Here is a 22660-nt window from a genome sequence, read left to right as displayed (position 1 = left end):
AACATAGTTCACGGTGGAGAATAGCTGCTGACATAATGTGGATCCGAAGATCCATAATTGGCCTATCTGGGGTTGAAAGTCTTGATAAATGCACGGCGTTTCGGTGGGTATACCGGCTTCTGCGAGTGTGACGCTTATTTTGAGCGATGAAAAATAATAAAATATAATTTTATTTTTTATATTTCAATACCACAATAATCTTCCAATGTAGAACTACAAGTTTAAAAAAGAACTAAACACAAATAAAATACACTTCAGCTAAATACTTCTAATTTATTTTCCCAAACCACGCGAAGCCGCAGTATAAGGATAAAAGAGCCGCACGCAGGTTGCCGACCCCTGCTCTACGGTCTGCTAACATGGAAACTTTAAATAAAAACAGCAGCATGTTTCACTTTTCTTCCTGACACTTGATGCTGTAACACGTGAATTTCCCCGGTGTGGGGTTAATAAAGTCTATGTTTAAACTGTCTACTATAGAAAGATTTGTCCATTAGATGGAGAAAACATAAAATATAAAATATAATTCTACCCACTTCCAACATTAACCTTTAAAGCAGTGATTAACAAATGCAGTTAAATATGGGGACAGAATGATCTACATTCTAGAAAAATAAATCACTGGCTAATATCTATGATAAAAGTCAGCCAAGTGTAGATTATTTCAACCATATTTTTTGTATATGTCTTATTAATTTGATAGCCCATAATATTGACTTAAAGAAAATAGAGACATGTACAGGACTTTAAGAAATTTATTCATTTATTTTCTCCACAAACCAAGAATTATGCTTAGTTACAAAAATTTAGGTTTTTTTTAAGCTCTGGTGAAATGGGAGGAAACATTGTGACAGTCATAAGAAAAGCTCGGCTGTGATGTTGTTGTTTCCATCAGCTAAGAGAACAAGACCAGAGAGATCAGCGGTGTCACAAAGAGCAGAAGGCCAACAGTTGTACTGATGGCACTGTTGCAGAGGTCACCCTGGCAGCAGCTGATTTCTGTTCCCATGATTCCTGCAATCTGTGCAGTTTGTGTGCTTGAGCAAACCACCTTGGAGGCGCAGCCCTTTACAGTTGCCTTTTGCCCTCCTGCAGTCACTGAGGAAATGAAAAGAGGGAATCACTGAATGTTTTTCTGAGCAGAAAAGAACAAACATGCAGACACTGAATGCTGTCGGCTTGTTACCTGTTGTTGAGATGCAGTGGTCCTCATCTCCGTTGCAGTTTAGAGTTTTTGTGCAATCCTTTCCATCACATTGGAAGCACTTTTTCCCATTTGGAGAGGAGATGCTGCCCTCTATGGAACATTAACACATTAACATTAACACACATTAAATTAATTATTTATGTATTTCACATTTTAATTAATTATTGACACATTTAATTAATTATTTATTGACACATTTAATTAATTATTTATGTATTTCACATTTTAATTAATTATTGACACATTTAATTAATTATTTAATGATATATTTATTTATTTCATTTTGGCAGTCCTGGCGCCTGGCTCTCATCATGAAATAATTTTATCTGTCAACCTCACCCATCAAACTCAGGGGGCGGGGTTAACGCTGATCGACTCAAAACCATTGCTTTGGCCTGGTGGCCATTGTTGTTAGCACACAACAACCAGCATGTGGAAACTAACAGAACTGAACTTTGAAAAACCCTGTTTGTGTGTGTCACCAAATACAGTTTTAATATTTTTTTAGCCGAGAATGTAGTGGTTTAATCTTCATGTGTCTGGTCGGTTTCTCAAGATACAGCCTCTTTGCAAAAGTGCTTCGATGATTTCGGAGATGTCTGCCCAGTCTCACAGCAAAGCGTGGATAGACCCGCTCGCCTCGCAAGCAATCGAGCTGTTATTACCACCGACAAAGCTCAGGCTCCGGTACACAGCTGTAATAACCCCCGCTGACACGGACTTCTTTTACTGAGGTTATATTTATCAGGGTTTTATTTCCTGATGTTCTTATGTGTCCTACGTGTTTCAGTCGCCAATTCTGAATTATAACTAACATTAAAAACATGTTTAAGGAGGAGAGAGAGCAAATAAATTCGATTAACAGCTGATCTTTGGGTTTTTGTTCAGTAATCAGCGTGACCTGCGTATAAACGCATAAAAGAAATAACGTTGGTGTTTCCGTCATGTAGTAACTGCTGGCTTTAACTGTACAAAGGTTGTTCGAAACTATGACACACATACAGACTTCATGATGTTCGGCTAATATTTTTATTGTGAATATTAATCATGAGGGTAAACGGACCTGTACACCACAGAGCGAGGTCAGCATGTCCACGATATCTTCAGCTCTCTGAGTTAACCCAGAGTTTCCCAGCTGACTAATCTAACTGTCATCTACAAATAATTCACGGGTCATATCAATATGATTTTACAGAAAAGCATCCTTAATACTGCCAACTATTCCAGAGACGTGAAAATCTACAGCATAAAGAACACAAAAATATAGCAGTCTAACGCAACACTGTAACAGAGATGAACGCGTCAGTTTGTCAAAGTGGAATGAAAGCGATTGGTTGAACAGGTGTTCGTGATCTGTGTTTTCTGCATTTTCATCAGCGTAAGAGACTCAGCAGTTATAACAGTTATACATTTAATAAATTACCAAATGAACGCAAGAAACGATCAAACCTGTTCCGACAATTTGAGTTTGTATTCCCTCAGCTGCAGACTCGCTGCTGTTTAAATGTTTGAGAGGAAGATTAGATATAAAGCAAACGTCAAACATAGACTCAGTCTGCGTTCACATTTGATATGAGGCCAGGATGGATAATGGCTGTGTCCTGTTTTAAGATCATACATGTAAAATTGTTGTCTGACCTCCGTCGATCCAGCCGCTCAGAGTTAACTGAAGTTAACCTGGATAAATTATAGTTTAGGAGTATCACAGATAACACCCACGTGAGCTGTGTGACTGTTCACCACTACACTGAAATCAGTAGGCTATTACTGAAATACACGTGCTATTTCATAAACTATGATATAAATACTAAAGTCCTACTAACATGTTTAGTTTTAAAGGACACCTTCCTGCCTTTAGTCTAATTCATTAGCAGTATTAGTTTTCTTCTAACATCCAGAAGTCTGCACCATGTGTTTCATAGTTTGTAACAAACCTTTGACAGTTAAACATAACTTGACCGAAAAAGCAAAGAAATAAATAAATGAATAAAAAGAGAGAGAGAGAGAAAAAAATCACACAAATTATATGTTAACCTCATTTATTTTTAGTTAAGTAAACTCTAAAAATTCTAACAGATCGCTGGTGCCTAGAATACAGTTGAATAACTATTAAAAAACAGATGATATAATATTTCTGTCCAGGTTGCAGTCTGCATTATGAACATGTAACTGTGCTCCTCTCGGTGGAAATGCGCCTTCTCTTTCCTCGTTGTATAAAAACATTTTAAAAGTCAGTTTAATCTCAAAATTCACTGTTAAATCCAAAACACACCAGATAAAGAAAAGCGAATAGTTCAGTCTAACACATGTGCCAGTGAACCATTAAACGTCTGTAAAACTGTGCAGTTATGAAACGTAACTTTAACCTCAGCCAAACCGATTTGCTCAGTTGTAAATAAAACAGCGAAGTAAACGTGACCCGACAGACAGAACCTGAGTGAATTAAGTCCAGCGTTTAACCACTGAGAGCTAAAACTCAGGTGAGGTTTCAAAGCTGTGTGCCGATGATTGGACATCAGCCGCTGATGAAGTGGGTTCGCCTATAAAGTGCTCTGTTGGGAAACAAGCTCCAGCAGCTCTGCGCTCGGGAAAAACTATATTTACTTATCTTGTGCAGAAAAATGTGCTGACGTTGCGTAATATCGAGCACCGGCTGCCCAGTTAAACTGTGACTATCACCAGGTAACGTGGGCGTGTTTCTTGAATTAGCAGCAGGTGTTAAACAGCTGACAGGTGAGGAGGAGGATGCATGCAGGTAAACTGAGGGCCTGTTGAGCTGATCGCTGGTTTCGTGAGAAAAATGTCAGCTCGTTCTTTATGTTACAGAAGCACAGAGACACAAGACCAGGCGGAAAGAGACAATCGTTCGGTGAAAATGAGAATCTGCGAATGCAACACGTGGAACACGGAAAGTGGAATATGTAAACAAACCGGTTAACGTAACCCCCTCGGTGCACTCTGCATGCTGACTGTTAGCAGAGCTACTGAAATCTCTGAAAACATCTGAGCACCTTTGCAAACATGTTCTATGTTGACAACCTGACCCGACATGTAAAGATTACAGCGCGACATTCGCAGCTAAAACACTGTTAAAAGTGTAGGTTGGTGACAGAAAAACGGGGTATTTTAAAACTACACCACCAACATTGCTGCCTGTGATTTGAAATCCATTCTGGGATACCTGGCTGCCCCAAGTCTGCACAAGCAATCGATTATCTAGGATCGACCTGTTTTGACTTACTTTGCACGGCAACCAATCAAATGTTAGAGAAGCTGCATGGGCAGCGTTAACCCCGCCCCCTGCGTTTGATGGGTGAGGTTGACAGATAAAATTAATTCATGATGAGAGCCAGGCGCCAGGACTGCCAAAATGAAATAAATAAATATATCATTAAATAATTAATTAAATGTGAAATACATAAATAATTAATTAAATGTGTCAATAATTAATTAAAATGTGAAATACATAAATAATTAATTAAATGTGTCAATAATTAATTAATTACATGTGTCATAACTATTTATTTAATTAATTAATTCCAATTTTAATTAATTATTGACACATTTAATTAATTAATTATTGATACATTTAATTAATTCATTATGGCAGTCCTGGCGTTCCATAGCCCTCTGTTGAATACAGAAATATTTGTAATATTTGTTCCCCTCCTTATCTTTGCTAAGTGCCAAAAACATCAGCATAAAAAAAAAACTACAGAAAACAAAAGAAAAACCATTTATGTTATTAATATGTTTATTGTTTGAGATTTTTCAATCACAAATTTTTCACAGATTATTTTGACCTCATCTGTTCAAGCGAATACGACGACTGAGAGAAAGGTTTTGATCCACTTCAAAACTTTCTCAACATATTTAATAAAAGTAAATAAATTTTTCTTTTATTTTTTTTTTTAGTTTAGTTCAAGGTTATTATCGTTAACGAAAACTAACGAAATAACGAAAACTAGAAGTGAAAAAACATTTTCGTTAACGGAAATAAAAAAAAAGGAAAAACAAAAAAAAGGAAAACTAACTAAAACTGGAATGAGTGTTCACAAAACTAACTAAAATTAACTGAATTTATAGCAAAAATGTGTTTAGTTTTCATTGATGTGTGCGTGTCATACAGTAGTCAAGGGTGAAAATGAAGTTTAGTTGCCAGATTTTTTTCTTGCTGTGTCTCATTATGCCAGCAGGTGGCAAGTACGTTAGTCGAGTCGTCTGTGTTGCTGCTCCATTCACTCGCAGAATCATGTCAGGAAAAGTCGGAAGAAAGCGCCAGAGTCCAGTTTGGGATTAATTTGAATATGACTGTGTTTTGGATAAAGCAAGTGTCTTGTAGTGGAAACAGACAAATTATGAGGGAAATTTCTAAAGGGAAAGAAATCCCACAAACCTTAAAGTGCACTTGAAAAGCTCACACAAGAAGGCTAACCTAGCTTACCTTGAGAAGGTAAGGGAGCACACTAATCCCTCATCCCCAGAAAACAGAAGCTAACCCCAGGCAAGGCAGCGTGATGCATCCCGAGACAACAGGACTGGGATATCTACACAACTGTGTGAGTCAATTACCTTCAAAAAGTTTATCAATTCACTTGAACCAAAATTACGAACACCCGGTGCTGCAAGAGTTAATAGTCTCATTGGGGCCAAGGTATACATTTTATAGTTGCCTGGTATCAATGGTTGTTCATCTGCCTTTATTTATTTATTTAAAGAACCCATAGGTGGGAATGTGAGTTGTCTGTCTCTGCGTGTTAGCCCTGCGACAGACAGGCGACCTGTCCAGGGTGCAGTATGGTAGCTGGAATAGCAACATACCCAAGGATGAGCAGAATGACTGATATGATGAAACTGGGATTTTGTTACACTTAATTATTGCAAACACAACTAAAACTATAACTGAAACTAATCAAAACTAAACTGAAACTAAGGATTTTCAAAAAAATAAAAACTAAACTAAACTAGCAAACAATTGGTAAAAACTAATTAAAACTGATATAAAATTGAAAATCTGAAGTCAAAACTAAAAAAAAAAAAAACTAATGAAAATTGCAAAACTATTAAAACCCTGTGTCATACTTAAGCTGGAAACAGAGAAAGTGCCGCCGGGGCTCCTTAAGAGATTTGGACCTGTGCCTTCAGACGGCGAGGCCTGTGTCGTCGGACACCCAGGAGGAGGAGTGAAAAAAATGAGTCCTACATGCGTCATCGAGAAAGAGAGGCGAGAGAATAATGAAAATGTAGAAGACTGCGAGGAATTTTGCAGTCTTTGTGAAATCAATCAGCAGATCAAAAACGACCCCTTTGAAAATATCTACGTCACCTACAACACTCTCATGCACCACGGTTCTTCCGGCTCCCCGGTTTTCGATGCAGAGGGACGAGTGTTTGGTCTGCACAGTGGCGGGTTTTTCTACGGGTTTCCGAATCTTAACGAGTATGTGATTGAGTACGCCTTTCCTCTGCTCACTATATTTGAAAACTTTGTGGATAATCTGAAGAAAGATGAGTATGGGGAGGTGCTGGAAAGAGTTGAGCAGGAGGCAAAGGGAAATCCTCACCTAGAAAACATTATAGCCTCTGTTGTGGGGTCAAAGCAAGGCAAACCTGACGCGTTGTTGCAGGAAGTTGAGAGTAAAACAGATTCTGTGGAGGTCGGTGATGCGTGAGAATCTCCGGTCAAAGCACACACGGCTGTGTAGAGACAGAATGATCGCAGTAGTTTGTTTGCTTGTTTTGTACAGACAAGTGTTGAACTCTTATTTTACAAATTCTTAGTTTTCACTCGTTATCATTATTATTACGACAAAGGAGGTATGGGGTTCTTGATAACCATTTTCACCATTGGTCGATAAATGTCACCATTTTTGGAAAAAACGAGGACAATTTGTGTTTCCTTTCCTGTTTTATCGTAGTTTTGTTTTTAGTTTTACAGACTCAATAGACTTTAAGACTTTAACTTTGTCATAAACTTTTTTCTTTTCTGAGCCCTTAAGATTAGTTGAGTGACCGCATGATTTTTCAATGCTCAACTAGTGTGATGAAATCAGTTTTTCTACTTCTTTTTTTTTTTTTTTTTTTTTGGTGTGGCTTCACTGTAGATGCTTAAGACGTTGTAATTCTTATCACTTGTTACGTATGTATTCAAGTAAAGTTTGGGATTTATTAAAGGCTGTTTGGATACAGCTTCTGTTTTGAGGCTGCAAACTTTTTATTTATTTCACAACCCCCAAAAACACCATTTTTAAAGTTATGTTCTTGCATTGTATTTTTATTTTCTGAAGTAATATACCCAGTCTCGTTTCTTCAGGCCACGCCCTCTAATACTCACGCTGTCTCTGCGTATCTACCTCTTCACTGAGATCACAACCTGTCAGTTTTTGGCCGGCGGTCATGGGTTCCTTCCAATAATATGACACGAGACTGACACTTTATTAAAGAAGGCAGGTATTAACAGCACAAACACTAAAAACAAAATGGCTTCCTTTTATACTACCTATTCGGGTGCGCATCCGGACTAGCCTGAGTATGAGGGTTAACTAATCAAAATGAAAACATTAACATACAATAACATTAGAGCACATAACAAACATATACTATAAACAAATCAATAACATATGCTTCAACCATTACTATCTTAAACTTCATACTCCCCTAACCCGACACACTGGTCTGCTCCAGGAGCACTTAAGCAGGTGATTGAGCTGCTTCCACATCCCGCAAGAAGCAACCAGGACATGTGACTACTTTTACAAATTCTCTTTTCACATAGGTTACCGACAAATGATTGAATGTAAGCTGCTCTAACTTTGGCTCTTTTCTGACACAGGTAGGATTGACCTTGTCGCTTCACCTTTACAAGCTGTCAATTTAATCCTACATGAAAAAACCTAATAAAGAATTCATAAGAACTAGTGTGCTGTCTTTATTATATTATTTTTAATTCCCAATCAATCAATCAATTAATAAAAATGCAAACTAGGTAATAGAACCCCTGGTCTCCATTGCAGCTTCTAAAATTCCAAATACCTGAGTTTAATTATGAGGTGCTGTTTGAACAAGGAAACCAAGCCTTCTTTAACAATGGTACTGTTCTGCATCCAAGTACCAAACTCAAATCTGATATATTGCAGAATTTGGTATCAGAAATGGTCAAATACGAAATGTGTCCTTCCAGTGCAGAATTATTTTTGTTATTTTTGTGTTTTAAGTTATAAGCACGTGTCAAAACTTATGACTCCCATTGCTGATGTCATCCTCCTTTTTTTGTTCCCTATTAATGATCTACAGTAATTTGTCCCCATAAAATACTAAGGCTTTAACGAAATCGTTGTGATACAGAGATTCGATTTCTTGTGCATGCATTGGATAAAAAAGTAATTTTGTCTACACTGAATGTAGTTTACCAACTGCTCCTCAGTCCAAACTGACTTTACGGTTCATACGTGTCAACTCAGGGAACTCCTGTCGTGACCTCCTCTCTGTGAGCACACACACACACACGCAGAAGGAGAGAAACAGAAAGATCATTAATGCAGAGGATTGCAGCTGCTCTTGGATTTTCACTGTGTCGGATTTCAGAAGAACGGTCACATAAATTTCATTACAAATTTTTTACTTTTGCTTCAATGTGTCTTTAAATCCTTTCTCGTTCAAATTGTTTATTCACATAGTAAAGAAGTAGCTAGTAAGTAGGAACAGCGATAGTTTAAAGACATTTTCTACAATACAGAGGATTTCATCATCCACAGTTTGTGAAAACTGCGGTTAAAAAATAAATCTGTAAATTCACAAATGATGGACTCTTTTTCAGAGGTACGCTTCATGTACTGAATAGCATACACTTAAAAGATGTACATTAGGCTGCACACTGGTTATGCCATTACGGATTTTGCTCAAGAGTCTGTTTAAGCTAAAAACTTGAAATATATATCTATATTTTAAATCAGTAACATAGATAAAATGTTTTTGGATAACAAACGAGTCACAATTTAAACACTGTTTGAATAATCAAAGAGATATTTGTAAAGGGCAGGCTTACCGGGAGCAGAGAAACACGCTGTATTGTCTCTTTTGCATGAGACACACCAGAAACGCTCTGTGCGGATAGCAAAGTCTGCGCTGTGGGAGTGTCTGAACCCTCCACGCCACACAGCCTCGCACTGGTCCCCAGGGCCACGGCAAACTTGTAAGCCCTAGTTCGGCTCCCGAAAAATATGCTCGAGTTGTTCTTGTGTCCAACAAAAATGAGTTCTGCTATGTTTTTTAAAAAAAATGTTACTGCGTTGAAGTTAGCACAATTTAAAATGAAAAAATTATTAGTCTCTTAAATGAATGGCATCTTGTTAGACCGGGGACGGGGGCTTATAAAACTAATACAGTGTTTTACATCTTGTGCACTTGGGCACACTTCAATGAAACTCGAAAAGTGGGATACACAATATGGAGATGATGACTTGGCATTTGTTAGGGAGGAGTGTAAGTATAGAGAGGAGGAATTCACATTCATGTACTCTGCAGTGTGCATTGTGTCCTTGTAACGTGTTTTACTTTTTTCTAAATAAATAGCTGTGAAAAAACCCATCAAAGTTGAGGTAAGTATTCACCACAGTATCGTGTTTTTTATTATTAGGGTCAAATTTCTCTTTGTGTAAAAAAATTAAGCCAACATCCAAGTGTCAAAGGTCGGTTCTAAAAAACAAGTCAGTCCCTGAAGCTTATTTGTGCCACAGATGCTTATACAGCGACTACGTGTAAGGAATGTTTTGCGACCTGTCTGATCTTAAAAAACGAACTTTGTTGTTACATTACAGCAATATTGAGGAAAGTTTTAACGGCTGATCATGGAGCAGGATGAAGGTCAAAGGGAAACTCGCTGTCACGCTTCCGGTTATGTTTCCATCCGGCGTAGTCATCCAGCCGATCCGTGCTATATCGCCCCCCTGGCCCGGAGTGGTATAACGTTTTGTAGAAAAGTTTGATCAATTCGCTCTCTCTCTCTCTCTCTCTCTCTCTCTCTCTCTCACTCTTACCAAAATAATGGGGGTTTTTTCTCATACGCTTATGGTACGAGACGGAGAAAGCATCCCGATCTCTCGGAGGCAATTTACCGGGATGAATCGACGGATCTTATTCAAGTTCTCAATATGTGCACTGTGCTTTTTTTCACACGTACAAGCAATGGTGTAGCTTGCCTCCACCCGGCACTATATATGTGTATATATGTATATATATGTATTCCGTTACTAGTCAGATAATCTTAAAGGTTTTTTATTGCGTCTGTAATATAAGAAAGTAAAATACATCCGCTATTGTAAAAAGAAATAGTTCTTTACTGAGAAAAAAGATCACATTGTTATAATATTTAAACAGAATTCAAACTATGAGTTTGTCTGTGGAAAACTAACTGCCGCTCTGTCTCTCTATACAGCACTGACTCAACAGACACCTGATGCGTCACCCCCAGGAACCATACCCCTCCCTCTTTGATCCCCAGATCTCTTCCCCGTACAAGTACAGAGGAATGCAGGGCTGCAGAATGAAGGGCTCCATGTTGCTGTCTGTGCATAGAAAAGTGCTGGCCCCTCTCTGTTTTTATTCTCCTCCCTCCACAGACCCCCCTCCCTCTAAGGGAGTAAACTTTTTTTTTTCACAACAGGTGTGATTAGTCACGAGTATGGAATCCGATACACACTTCCGGAGTACCCCCCCCCCCCCCCATAACGCGGCAAATCTCCGTTAACGAGTTACCGCGGATCGGTAGATTAGTTCAGCCATATTTTCTTTATATGTCTTATTCATTTGATAACCCATAATACTGACTATCGCGTACACATACATTTTAAGAATGTATTTATATGTGTGTTTATGCCAGAACATCAAACAAATCTTATATGAGTTTGTATTAGATTATAATATAATATAATATAATATAATATAATATAATATAATAAATTAGATTATAATATATTATAATATAAATACTCTAAATAGATTATATTAGAGTAAATACAATCTGCAAAAAAAAATGCAAATCACCCAAACCTAGCTGGACCAATAATGCCCACGATGAGTGTATTTACACCTTTGACTCTAAATCATCATCTGGTTGTGTGTTAGTCACACAAACTTGAAAGGCAGTTGGTAAGTGACAGTTCAAGAATAATGAGTACACTTTGCACTATAAGCACTCCTTCACTAACTCTGTGCTATTCTGTTTACACATAATTGTCAAAATCCATCATATTTGTATTTTACTTTCCTATTAATTCAGGAAAATGTCTCACTGACTCTTTACGATAACCTTTAAATGTGCGTGCAAAATGATTTTGAGATTTAAAGGAAACAGAGATGCATATAGGATTTTAAGAAATTTATTCGTTAATTTTTTTCCACAAACCGAAAATTATGTTTAGTTACAAAATTTTCAATTATTTTTTAAGGTCTGGTGAAATGGGAGGTAACATTGTGACAGTCGTATGAAAAGCTGGGATGTGATGCTGTTGTTTCCATCAGCTAAGAGAACAAGACCAGAGAGATCAGCGTTGTGACAAAGAGCAGACGGCCAACAGCTGTAGTGCCAGCAGTTGTACTACTGGGCTGTGATGTTGTTGTCATCCTAGCACTGTTGCAGAGGTCACCCTGGCAGCAGCTGATTTCTGCTGCAGTGATTCCTGTGATCTGTGCAGATTGTGTGCTTGAGCAAATCAGCTTGGAAGCGCAGCCCTTTACAGTCACCTTTTGTCCTCCTGCAGTCACTGAGGAAATGAAAGGAAGGAATAACAGAACATTTGTCTGAGCAGAAAAGAACAAACATGCAGACACTGAATCCTGTCGGTATATTACTTGCTGATGAGATGCAGTGGTCCTCATTTCCGTTGCAGTTTAGAGTTTGTGTGCAATCGTTTCCAACACATTGGAAGCACTTTTTCCCATTTGGAGAAGAGATGCTGCCCTCTGTTGAATACCGAAATATTTGTAATATTTGTTCCCCTCCTTGTTTTAGCTAAGTGCCAAAAACATCAGCTTGGAAAAAAACCCCAACAGAAAACAAAAGAAAAACCATTTATGTTATTAATATGTTTGTTTGAGAATTTTCAATCAGAAAATTTTCACAGATTGATTATTTTGCCCTGATCTATTCAAGCGAATACGACGATTCACCCACTTTTAAATTTCTCAACATATTTGATAAAAAGATTTTTTATTTTTTTAAATTTCAAGGACAGGAAATTACATTTCAAAATACCAAGAAGCATGATAGAAATTACCAGGGGCATCTTGAGAGTTGCAAAGATCAGAGGTGCAACACTTGCTGGTAATTAGAGTTTGGGCGCCTCCAAAGTTGATTGAGGCCTGAACACACTCCTCAGCCGCAGCACAACTTTTACCTTTAATATCAACCAGTTTTGAACCACCTGCAACAAAAAGACGAACCATTGAAAACTGAACCAGTTCAAAAGAAGAATAAAATAAAAACGATAAAATATCAAACCTGCATATGAAGCTATTCTGACTGATGCACACTGAGTGTTGGAAGGACACTCTTTTGTTGTCTGAGTGCAGCTTCCAGAGAGGTCCGGTATGCATTCGTAACATTTCAAAGCACAGGCTGATAAAACAAAGATAAAGACAAGTAAACTTTCTCTTGCTTCCAATGCATTGACATATTCTAAAATATTCACTAAAACAGTTTGAAAAATAGATGGCTAACAGTACAATAAATAGTATAATCATTTGTAGAATAGACAAACCTTTACTAAGATGTAATGACACTTGTTGTAAAAGCATTAAAAAAGAAAACATTTCATTGAATATTACAGAACTTGCTGGTTTAAAAATGTTAAAGAACAGATAACTGAACAAAAACTTGCCTTTAGGGAGCAGTACCATCCCAAGGATCAGCACAAGGATCTGCATTGTGTGATGGTCAGATAGAAGTGAATTTCTGTTTAGTTTCTGTTCAGTTTATAAGTAATTCTTATTGGGGGGAAGTGGTCTTCTTGCTGTGACCACTCCTTAACTCCTCCTTTGACAATGAAAGAACCTGACTATCAAAAACAAGCCTTTGAAACAGCATGTATGTATATATGAATAGACTTCATAGAACCTATATCTAGACAATTAAATTGGTATTAGTTAGAAATCTCCAAAGTTAAAATAGAATAACATCTATAGAATACCTGAATCTCAACATATCTATGAGGAAGAATAATATCTATTAAAACTAGTTTAAAAACCTGTTTAGTTCCAGTTTGTTTATTTGTTTGACGTTTTAGTGATAATAAAATGCCTTATTGATTTTTGTGGTGGCTATATATATGCTTCTTTTCACAGCTGAAGTTTTAGTGTTATTAAATTGCTGATTTTTATATCATATAATTGATGGAATATTCTTTAAAGTCGTTTCATTCTATTGCTAAAATATGTTTAGGCTGCAAAACATTTTCTTTTAGAACGGACGTGAATTGTTTTTTTTTTCTTTGATAACCAGTGACTGTTTCAGTTGTCAGCAGAGTATGTTTTAACCATGCAACCACTCTAGTGGCACTGAATGAAAAACAAAACTGACTGTGATTCATGCTACATGCGTTCTACAATACAACATATCTTTAAAAAACCAGACCCACCAGTTCTCTCTTTCATGTTTACCGTACTCTTTTTACAAAGGTAATAACAAGACAGAAATCTGTATTTTCACCTTATAAAACAGGTTAAGTATCAGTACATCAAAACTGAAACACAGTCAAGAATGACTTGAATTTAAAAACTATTCTCGCATTTTTATTAGAGATCTGCTGAGAGAAGACATTTTCTTTTCCCGCTCATCACCTCTGCACAGGCTGTAACTTTATCTGTAACTATCAGAATTCCTGAGGACAGTCCCAGGACACTATAGAACAAGCAGGACTCAATGTCTGAATAATTATATTTATTTTATGCCCCAGTGATGTTTTTTTTTTTTTCAAACATCCCATTCAGCTGCACTTCTTTCGTCTTTGTGTGATCTGATCAGTGAAATAAAACTGTACATAACAGCAGTTAAACACGTGTCAGCAGAGCAGACGACTGTATTCAGAGAGGGCCGAGGACTTTTTCACACCATCCCAGATACGAGCTGCATAGTGAAACCTGTGAAAACAATGAAAGTTAAGACAGGAAACACAGGGATAAACTTAAACAAAATTCAAATAATGTCACAAGATTTCACAAAATTACAGTGACATTGTACAAAGAAGAAAAAAATCCAAATATTATGCATTTCTGCACCAACCTTAATTATTAACACTTTTACTTTCTTTATATGGCATGGAAATAGGTTTCTTTTCACTGTAGTATTTCATTTTCAATTGATATTGTTTTAAGCATGTTCAGAAAAAAATTAACCTGATATCCCACAGCAAGAAATATTTTTCACTACTCTGAAAGTTTTGTGCTTGTAAGGTACATGCAGCAAGTTGCACCATGCCTCAGAAAACTATTTCACAACAAACCACCAGCGCTCATTTTCTGTTGTTTACAAAAAACAAAACAAAAAGACAGCAGGATGTAGTCACTGAAAGCAAAGGGAAGCAGAGAGACCGCCTCATCTCTAATAGATATTTTGCATTTCTTCCACAGGGATTAAAAACTGTTTCTATGAGCGTTCAAAAACAATGACATTTATGATGGCTTTGTTGAGCAAACCAGTTTAAAACATAAAACTGATTCTCACCCTGGGTGCAGGATGTATTTCCTCATTTATACTTGGTTGTCTCACTTTTTTCCCACGGATTAGTCACCTACACTTTTTGAATAGTGGAATATGAATAAAATAATTATTCATTTATAAATAAATAGTACTGATATGATGTTTACCAGTTTTTCTCAGTGAGAATAGTGTGTGACAGCTGACAGCGGGGCATGGCCAGTATTTGGCTGCGGAGTTTTGAAACCATGGTGGAAAAGGCCGGGTGTCCTCTATAGCCGGGGAGCAGAGAGAACAGTGGGTATGTTCCTGACCCTAAACAACATACAAAGATTCATTTATTTTTCACACAACACACGAGAGGTCACTTGAGTTTTACCTTATGAGAAGAATAAATGTTTGTAACCTGCTTTGGTCAAATTATCCTCCCCGTCATTTTCCTGCACAGGAAGCAAGAACATATTGACCTCGGTTGTCAGATAGTCCTGCCCCAGGCCTGGGAAGACATTGCAGTCGAGCATGGATAATGTTCCTGAGAATAAAACACATGTTATAGTTGTGGCCAGCCTGTTAATCCACTTCAGAAGTGATGCTTTGTTTACAGGACTACAAAACCAAACACATTCACTAAAAACCTTTGAACAGTCACAAAATGTCATTTTGCTCACAAGTACAAAGCAAACAAAAGGTTTTCATCTAGAAACACCATAAACCTGATGGAGCCTTTTACCACTCCTGAATGAACATCAAGAACTATCACTGATATGTATGGAGGTCAGAAGAGAGGCACAACAGTGATTGTCTACAGCCATCTGTATAACATGGTAGAGGGTCATAGTTTGGGGAGGTATTTCAGCCAGTGGTGTTGATAGAGTTATGAACGCAGAAAAGGATTAATTTTGACATTGATCATGGGAGAATGATCCCAAACACACTGTCAATGCCATAAAAGCATACCTGGCTAGAAAAACACTCACAGGAACACTATCAGTCTGGGGGTGGGCGCTATAAACGCCCCACCCAGAAATTCTTCTACCCAGCAACTGCGTTGAGGATATGTCTTTATATACTCCTGGATAAGGAAAAATAGCAACAGCATGAGTATCGGATGAGCGAGGGAATGAGACTCGCTGTTGTTTGACTTTCACAAGGAGGATGCCAAACAAAATGGGGTAATTTGCGAAACATGCTGTAAAATTATGCCCCTAAAAGTATCAGTACCACAAGTTCAACTGCAAAATTAAGACCAATTTAAACTCTGCATGTCAACGTCTCCCCACACCAAAGAAAACCTCAAATAAACCATCTGTGATAACAGTGACTGTTCTTGGTCAGTCGTTTTTATAGTCATTATGTAGACTTTTGTCTCTATAATTTGAGGTCATCACATTTTTTTATATGTTGTAAAGCACAAAGGAGCACCTTTTTAATTTCAGTTGTTTTGTCTCGTGAATTATTGCTCAAAGTTTTTTTTGTGTTGCTTTGATCTTTATTTGTTAAAGGTCTAGTGTTGACCACAGAAAGAGACTTACTGTGACAGCATAGTCATTTGTGAAAAATCCTTGTATGAAACTGATGGTTACTGTTAAAATAAAACATTTCAATTCATTCAGATTCTTTGTAGAAAAAATTTAAATGAGTACACCAGTGTCATTTTTGGTACTGCATGATTGAAAATGACACTTGTTTTGGAGGTGATTTAAACATATCGCGATATATATCAAGTATCTTGATATAGTAAAGAAATTACACAATATTAGACTTTCCTCATATCGCCCAGCCCTATATCAGTCATGGATTGGCCTCCCCAGAACCTGGACATCAAAAATAATTAAAACTGTTTGCAATCATCCAGAGAAAATATAACAAAAGTCAGCCAACGTCGAAAGAAGAGTTTTGACTCTCCTTCAATAAATGTGGAGAACAGTTCCTGAAGACTGCTTAAAGAAATGATAACAAAGCTTGCCTAAGAGAGTTCAGGAGAGAAAAAGTAGTCATTCTAAATACTGACTTTAAAGTTTTGTATTTTCCTTATACACTGCATTTCCATTCATGGTTTGGTTTTTTTTCATGTTTTGAGGGGTGACTCAAGATTTGCACAGTACTGTAAATGTAGATAATTTCTTAGCATTTACTTAACTTTTTTTTTGCCACCATATCACATTCATTTTCTTCTCCCAGCTCCCTTACTGGCATTCATTACTACTTACACATAAAACATTAACATAAACATAAATTTGTTGTAGTTTTGCACCTTTGTATTTGAGGTGAGAATGAGCCATTAATTTGTCGACCACCATATGCATGTTCTTCAGATTTCTTGGGCAGAAATCATCCCGTCTGGCCTTGTTCTGGAGGAAAACTGGGGGAGAAAGAAATTTAAACTTTGACATGCTTAAATTTGGTTTGTGTGTCAAATATAGCGTGTCAGCATTAAACAGCCACCTATATGTGGATAATACTCTGCTCCGTCATCACTGCCTGAAGAGCCGGTGCTGTCGTGGCTTGCAGATGGTGTGGAAGGTTTCAGCATCTCAGCAGTCTGAAGAAACCTGTCCATAAAGGTGACACCATAATATAACTTCAGCTGTGGAATCAATTTGTGTCACAAGAAGCAATAATAATGAGAATTAGATCATTTTACTGAGTGGAAAGAGTACAGGTAAAATTTGCTTGGATAGTTACATATGTAAATATACAGAATCTGCCATTTTCCTGCTGTGCCAGTGTGAGATGCTACTTGGCGATAACCCTGGTAAAAACATTGTTTGGTAATCTGACATTGATTTTTCACCAAAGGAAGCCAAAACAATACATAATCATATCAATATTTGTGCTGATTAAAACTGTAGCTTTGTACTACAGAGATATCATTGTAAGCTATGTACAAAGTTAGTGAAAACCTGCTTTTAATGGCAATATTTTCAGCATAAGGCAAGAATGCTATGCACAGGGAAAAGGTTTTTAATCACATAGCCAGAGTTGCTCAGATTGTTTTTTATGCTGTGTGAAGAAAATGAGTCATGAACTGATCCAAATGGATTGTAGCGTACAAAAGGTAATACATGTCAGCACATGTTAGATGGGCATGGAGTCTGACATTTTACACAGGTCTGGATTTGCCTGTTTAAAATGTCAGACTGGCTGAAAGAACAACATTGCTGAGCTTATGAAAAAGCAAAAACAAATATCCTTTTAAGATATAGCATGAAATGTTCAGCATTCCTTTGAGAGTATTGGGCTTTAAAATTATAATCACAACCATCTTGAGAGCACAGGTCCATCGCAGACCTAAAGTACTTACCTGTAAAGGTTCAAATCAGTGAACCAGTCTTGAACCACAATTACAACATGACACACTGTAAACAGGAAGGCAGCGATCTGAAGAGACTGTAGAGAAATTATACAGAGAGTACAAACATGCTTTATTTGTAGAAAAGAATAAATACGATCACTAAACCAACATCAAACAATGAATCCCAAAACTAAAGTTCACAGGTGTTTACACCAGCATTCATATTATTATTATATACTGTCCTCCGCAGGCCAGCCACATACCTGCATCTCAACATATGTATGAGGAAGATTGTATTCTGGAGGTAACTTCCGATCATTGTTGATAAGATGATCCAGAATTGATGGGCTAAGCATTGGCTGAAGAACGACATTTAAACACAGTGAAACATGTTGTTGCTTCAGCACAACAAATCCTTAACCACAGTTAGACATCTTGCAGTTCCAAGGTTAACATTACAGACAGTTTGTACCAACTTACATTCTGACAGCAAAAAGAAAATACTACAGTAAACCGTAGAAACTGTCATTCTAATCACAATACTTCATTCATACCTGTGTATCCAAGAAGATAACCCTCTCCTGTGTGATGAAGAAATCAATCCCTGTGCTCTGATTTCCGCCTCTTTCCTTGATTTCTTGAGTCTGGGGTCTGAATACAAAACTCCTGTTCAAACAAACACGCGTTTTTATTCAATATCACCTCCAAAGAACTGTTCAAGTGATTTTTCTCAAATTAATTATTAAAGTACTCGCATTGATCCTTTAAAAAAAGAAATGCATCTGTAATTATCAGACAAATATAGAGTATTATATTGAGTATATTTCACATTAGAAAAATCACATGGCACACCACCAAACAAAATGTTACAAAAAGCATATTGATAATTTTTCCCTGCGGGAGTGGAACCACATAATCTTACATGACACACCTATGTGCCACGGCTCAGTGGTTGGGAACTAGATGTGCTGTGTTTTGATGGGAGGGATAAAATGTATTCAGACAAGTTCTACTGTTGTATTACCTCATTCCCTCTTAACTTAAGTAGGCATTTCACTTGAATAAGGGAAAGTGCCTCCTGGGCACCTCCTGGGTTATGTGCGTCACACTCTGATGGATGCATCGGAGAGGAATTTAGGAATAAGTATGTTGCCCAAGGATATTTGGCATGCAGACTGGAGCACCTAGGGTTTAAACCAATAACCTTCTAAATAGTAAATGAAATGCGCCACCTCTTGAGCTTCAGCCATCACATCACATCACCGTTCCCTACAGTTTGTGTGTTGGATCAATTTAAGTGAATGGCAATTATAGAGTCCTTTTCTATTATCAGTGACCGCTCAACGTGCTTTAAGACAAACCAAAGACCTTTTTCCTGTCTTTTTGTGTAATTAAGCACTTTCATCATTTCAAATCCAAACCTTCTGCAATTTAAAAATCACCAGTTAAGCCTATGTGAATGACAGTTTGGCCCAAACCAAAACACTACTGAGATTTCTCACGTGAGTCATGCGGATATTGCTCAACAAGGAGGTTTTTGCCAAACCATCAGGGACTCCAAATTTTTAAATGCGAGTCATGAAATAGTATCTAGTCCGGTGTGACTGAAACTTTGGCAATCATTTCAATGCAACTGCCGCCAACCTCCATCCAGGAAATACAGATTTTTCCCAGTGGGTGCTATACAGGTGTGGAATGGTCTAACTGGTGTCCCATTCATTTCATCCTAACCCATCAGCACGATTGTCACAGGTCCAAACTGAACACCGTATATTTAGTTGTCACGTGTCTGCAAAAACCTCAGTAGTGTGTGTAGTGCAGAACACTTTACATCTTGATCTTATTCTTTAACCTTACCTTTGATCTTCCTCAGGAGCGTTGGCAGATAACAGCGACATGATGGTGGATTTCCCAGTTCCCTGCAAGCCAATAACTCCCACCACCAACATGTCTGTCTGGTCCCTCAAATACTGCAACACATCACAACAACATCACTCAGCTTCCTTTGACCACATATCATAAAGTAAACTGAAAGCACTGTTTAAATCTGCAAAATCAACTAAATGTATTAAATGCTATGAATTTACCTCCATGGCACTGTCACACCAATTCATCTGATCATCCACAAGTTTAATACTGTGCTTCATTTTCTCCGGAGGAAGGAGTTTGGACTGCCCAACCATGGCTGGAAGTCACATGAAAGCTTGTGGCCTTAATTATTGCACATGAACATACTTTTGCATTTGGAGAAGAAAATAAAATGTCTTTTTGTAGAGTCTATAACAACTCACGGTCCAATGCACTGCTCGATGCAGAAGCACTCATTCCTCTGTTTTGGATCTGGTATACAGGCTGAGTAGGTCGCTGCCCTTCCCTCTCTATCTTAGAGGGTGGACCAGAGGACTGTGCAGCCGACTCAGTAGGTGTCCCTGGCTTCACTCCATCGTCCCTGGCCTTCATTAGCATGATGGGCTTCTCAAGGACTGGTGTTCCACTGGCAGGTGTATTCTGTGAGGGCTTAGCCTTAGAATATATAAACAACAGCACGAATTGGAGATGGAAGTGCTTCGTAGGCACAAACAAGCATGGCTCGTTTTGTTCTGGCATTGTGAATATTCTTTGATTTTGGCTATTCTTCCTATTCGGTTAGGGTAAGCAAAATGATACCTCACAAATTTTAACTGTAGACTATAGTTTATGGTCTCAAAGACAAGCCCACCTACCCTTTCTCCGGGAGGTTTTGCAAGAATGATGGGGGTCTTCTGAATTAGAGGACCTGGTGGATCCTCGCTTCCATCCTGGAAAGAAAATGATTCGAGTGAGTATTTTGATGTAGAGAAGATAAAATCAGAGGCCAAAGCAGCATATCGTTTGAAGTACCCTTCGCTCTCTCGGTTGGTAATCCCGATCTCGACTGGGTCCGGACAGATTTTGTCCCGGAGGGCCAACATCTCTGTCCCCTCGGCGTCGCCTCCTCCTGCGCCCTTGGCCATACATGCCGGGTTGACTGTGACCGGACTCGGACATATCGCGACTCACCTGAAACAGCTGATGTTTACAGAAAGCTTGTAAACGACGGGTAGTAGAGCCGAGATAAAGCTATTATTTATAATTAAAATTCTGTTTCCTAAAAGACAGACCTCTAATACCGACGTCTCAAAGTATGGCTTTTAATATCGTTAACATTTAAACGTAAAAATTAGCTAGAAGCTATCATTATAAGTCAACCCTAACGGTGGTTATAAACAACGCTAGCCAAGGCTTCCTGGTGAAGTGTTTGTTTCGTGGCTTGGCGTTTGCCGTGTACGGTTCAACTGAGCGGATAAGAAAAGCGATAATGTTCCACCCGCCTGGAAATCTCTTTTGTACAAAACAAATGCATCTTGTTCGTCATGTAAAAGAAGTCGATTTGAAACACAGTTAAAACATGACTAGTTCCCCTGTCAGGAACTATTCTATCACACATATAATATAATATAATATAATATAATATAATATAATATAATATAATATAATATAATATAATATAATATAATATAATATAATATAATATAATATAATATATAAAAGTTTTAATCATTGTTTTAAAATCTGAAATTTCCCCAGTAATGAAAGCTGTATCAGATTGTTTCATAGTTTCATCCTAATTTAAAAATGAAGTCAAGTCAAAGTCAAATTAAACTTTATTGACTTGACTTCATTTTTAAATGGATGAATGAATTAAATCTGATAAAGCTGTTACACAAGAACATTTTAATCTATATTTCAAAAAAGAGTCACATTTTTAAAAATTTGAATAAAACTTGACTTCGACTATTTAATTATGCAATCATTTGGATTGATCTCGGGTTAAGTAAACCCGCAGTATTTTGTGTTTTGTTTTGTTTTTCTCTCTTCATAAAAAAACAAGAAAAACGGCATGCTCAGCTCCTAGCCAAAAAACCTATTGAATTGTTTAATTTATAAGTTAATCTATTTATCGTCAAGGACTTGCAGCACAATCTCAATTTCAACTAGTAATTTTTTTCATGTTATTAAAAAAACCCACTGTTTTAATATGACACTGATCTAAACACATCTGGAAGGATAATATTATAAATGAATAAGGAAAATATATCTTTATGATCTTCTCTACCTGGTGGAGGTAGTCTACCTTGACTACCTCTACTCTTTGCAACTTCACTCTTACACCTGCCTCTCGCTCTTTCGAACATGAATTCCATCTTGCTTCTACAAACTTTCATTCCTCTTGTTTGCTGTAACACCCTGCCTTAAGGCAAACATCACATCCGTAGTGCTCCTTCTATGCATAAATTCTTACTTCCGCTCACTGACCATCACTTCTCTTCTTAACCCAGCTTAAAATACTATTTGCCATATCTTCCTGGTATAAGCGTTATCCCTCTTTAGTTACTACAGCTCTAACATCACCCGGGTTCTTCAAATCTTCTCCATTGTTCAGGCATGC

General features: G+C 37.5%; 2 protein-coding genes across 4 annotated transcripts; both read right to left on the bottom strand.

Moving 5' to 3' along the window:
- Positions 1-725: 725 nt before the first annotated feature.
- Positions 726-13356, bottom strand: LOC146508055 (uncharacterized). Of its 2 annotated transcripts, none has more exons than XM_085177852.1 (5): positions 13084-13356; positions 12705-12821; positions 12481-12627; positions 1187-1297; positions 726-1098 (listed from the first exon to the last, which is right to left on the bottom strand). In XM_085177852.1, exons 1-5 carry the CDS (start codon positions 13127-13129, stop codon positions 896-898), a joined length of 624 nt encoding a protein of 207 aa, XP_085033978.1. In that variant the 5' UTR covers positions 13130-13356; the 3' UTR covers positions 726-895. The 2 variants fall into 2 exon arrangements, with proteins under 2 accessions (XP_085033978.1, XP_085033977.1); XM_085177851.1 differs by lacking the exons at positions 726-1098; positions 1187-1297 and adding exons at positions 11568-11967; positions 12056-12166.
- A 610-nt stretch (positions 13357-13966) lies between these two features.
- Positions 13967-21575, bottom strand: smg9 (SMG9 nonsense mediated mRNA decay factor). Of its 2 annotated transcripts, XM_085177850.1 has the most exons (14): positions 21333-21575; positions 21073-21240; positions 20916-20990; positions 20484-20715; positions 20280-20377; positions 20050-20162; positions 18747-18858; positions 18456-18551; positions 18202-18287; positions 17343-17449; positions 17152-17259; positions 15304-15429; positions 15068-15212; positions 13967-14341 (listed from the first exon to the last, which is right to left on the bottom strand). In XM_085177850.1, the coding sequence occupies exons 2-14, from the start codon at positions 21217-21219 to the stop codon at positions 14263-14265; spliced, it is 1524 nt and encodes a 507-aa protein (XP_085033976.1). In that variant the 5' UTR covers positions 21220-21240; positions 21333-21575; the 3' UTR covers positions 13967-14262. The 2 variants fall into 2 exon arrangements, with proteins under 2 accessions (XP_085033976.1, XP_085033975.1); XM_085177849.1 differs by having other exon boundaries at positions 21073-21575.
- Positions 21576-22660: the final 1085 nt, after the last annotated feature.

This window comes from Neolamprologus multifasciatus, chromosome 11 (assembly GCF_963576455.1).
Source record: "Neolamprologus multifasciatus chromosome 11, fNeoMul1.2, whole genome shotgun sequence".
NCBI classification, from domain to species: Eukaryota; Metazoa; Chordata; class Actinopteri; order Cichliformes; family Cichlidae; genus Neolamprologus; species Neolamprologus multifasciatus.
This window is presented reverse-complemented; position numbering and strand designations above follow the sequence as displayed.

Bases quoted from the DNA above. Each gene is read 5' to 3' on its own strand.
- smg9 (XM_085177849.1), bottom strand. From the start codon at position 21,219: ATGTCCGAGTCCGGTCACAGTCAACCCGGCATGTATGGCCAAGGGCGC. The intron at 20,991-21,072 runs GTACTTCAAACG...TTTTCTTTCCAG, and splicing joins ACCAACCGAGAGAGCGAAGG to GATGGAAGCGAGGATCCACC. The intron at 18,552-18,746 runs GTATGAATGAAG...GTCGTTCTTCAG, and splicing joins TTATCTTCTTGGATACACAG to CCAATGCTTAGCCCATCAAT.
- LOC146508055 (XM_085177851.1), bottom strand. From the start codon at position 13,129: ATGCAGATCCTTGTGCTGATCCTTGGGATGGTACTGCTCCCTAAAG. The intron at 12,822-13,083 runs GCAAGTTTTTGT...TTGTTTTATCAG, and splicing joins GATGGTACTGCTCCCTAAAG to CCTGTGCTTTGAAATGTTAC. The intron at 12,167-12,480 runs GTAATTTCTATC...GGTATTCAACAG, and splicing joins CAACTCTCAAGATGCCCCTG to AGGGCAGCATCTCTTCTCCA.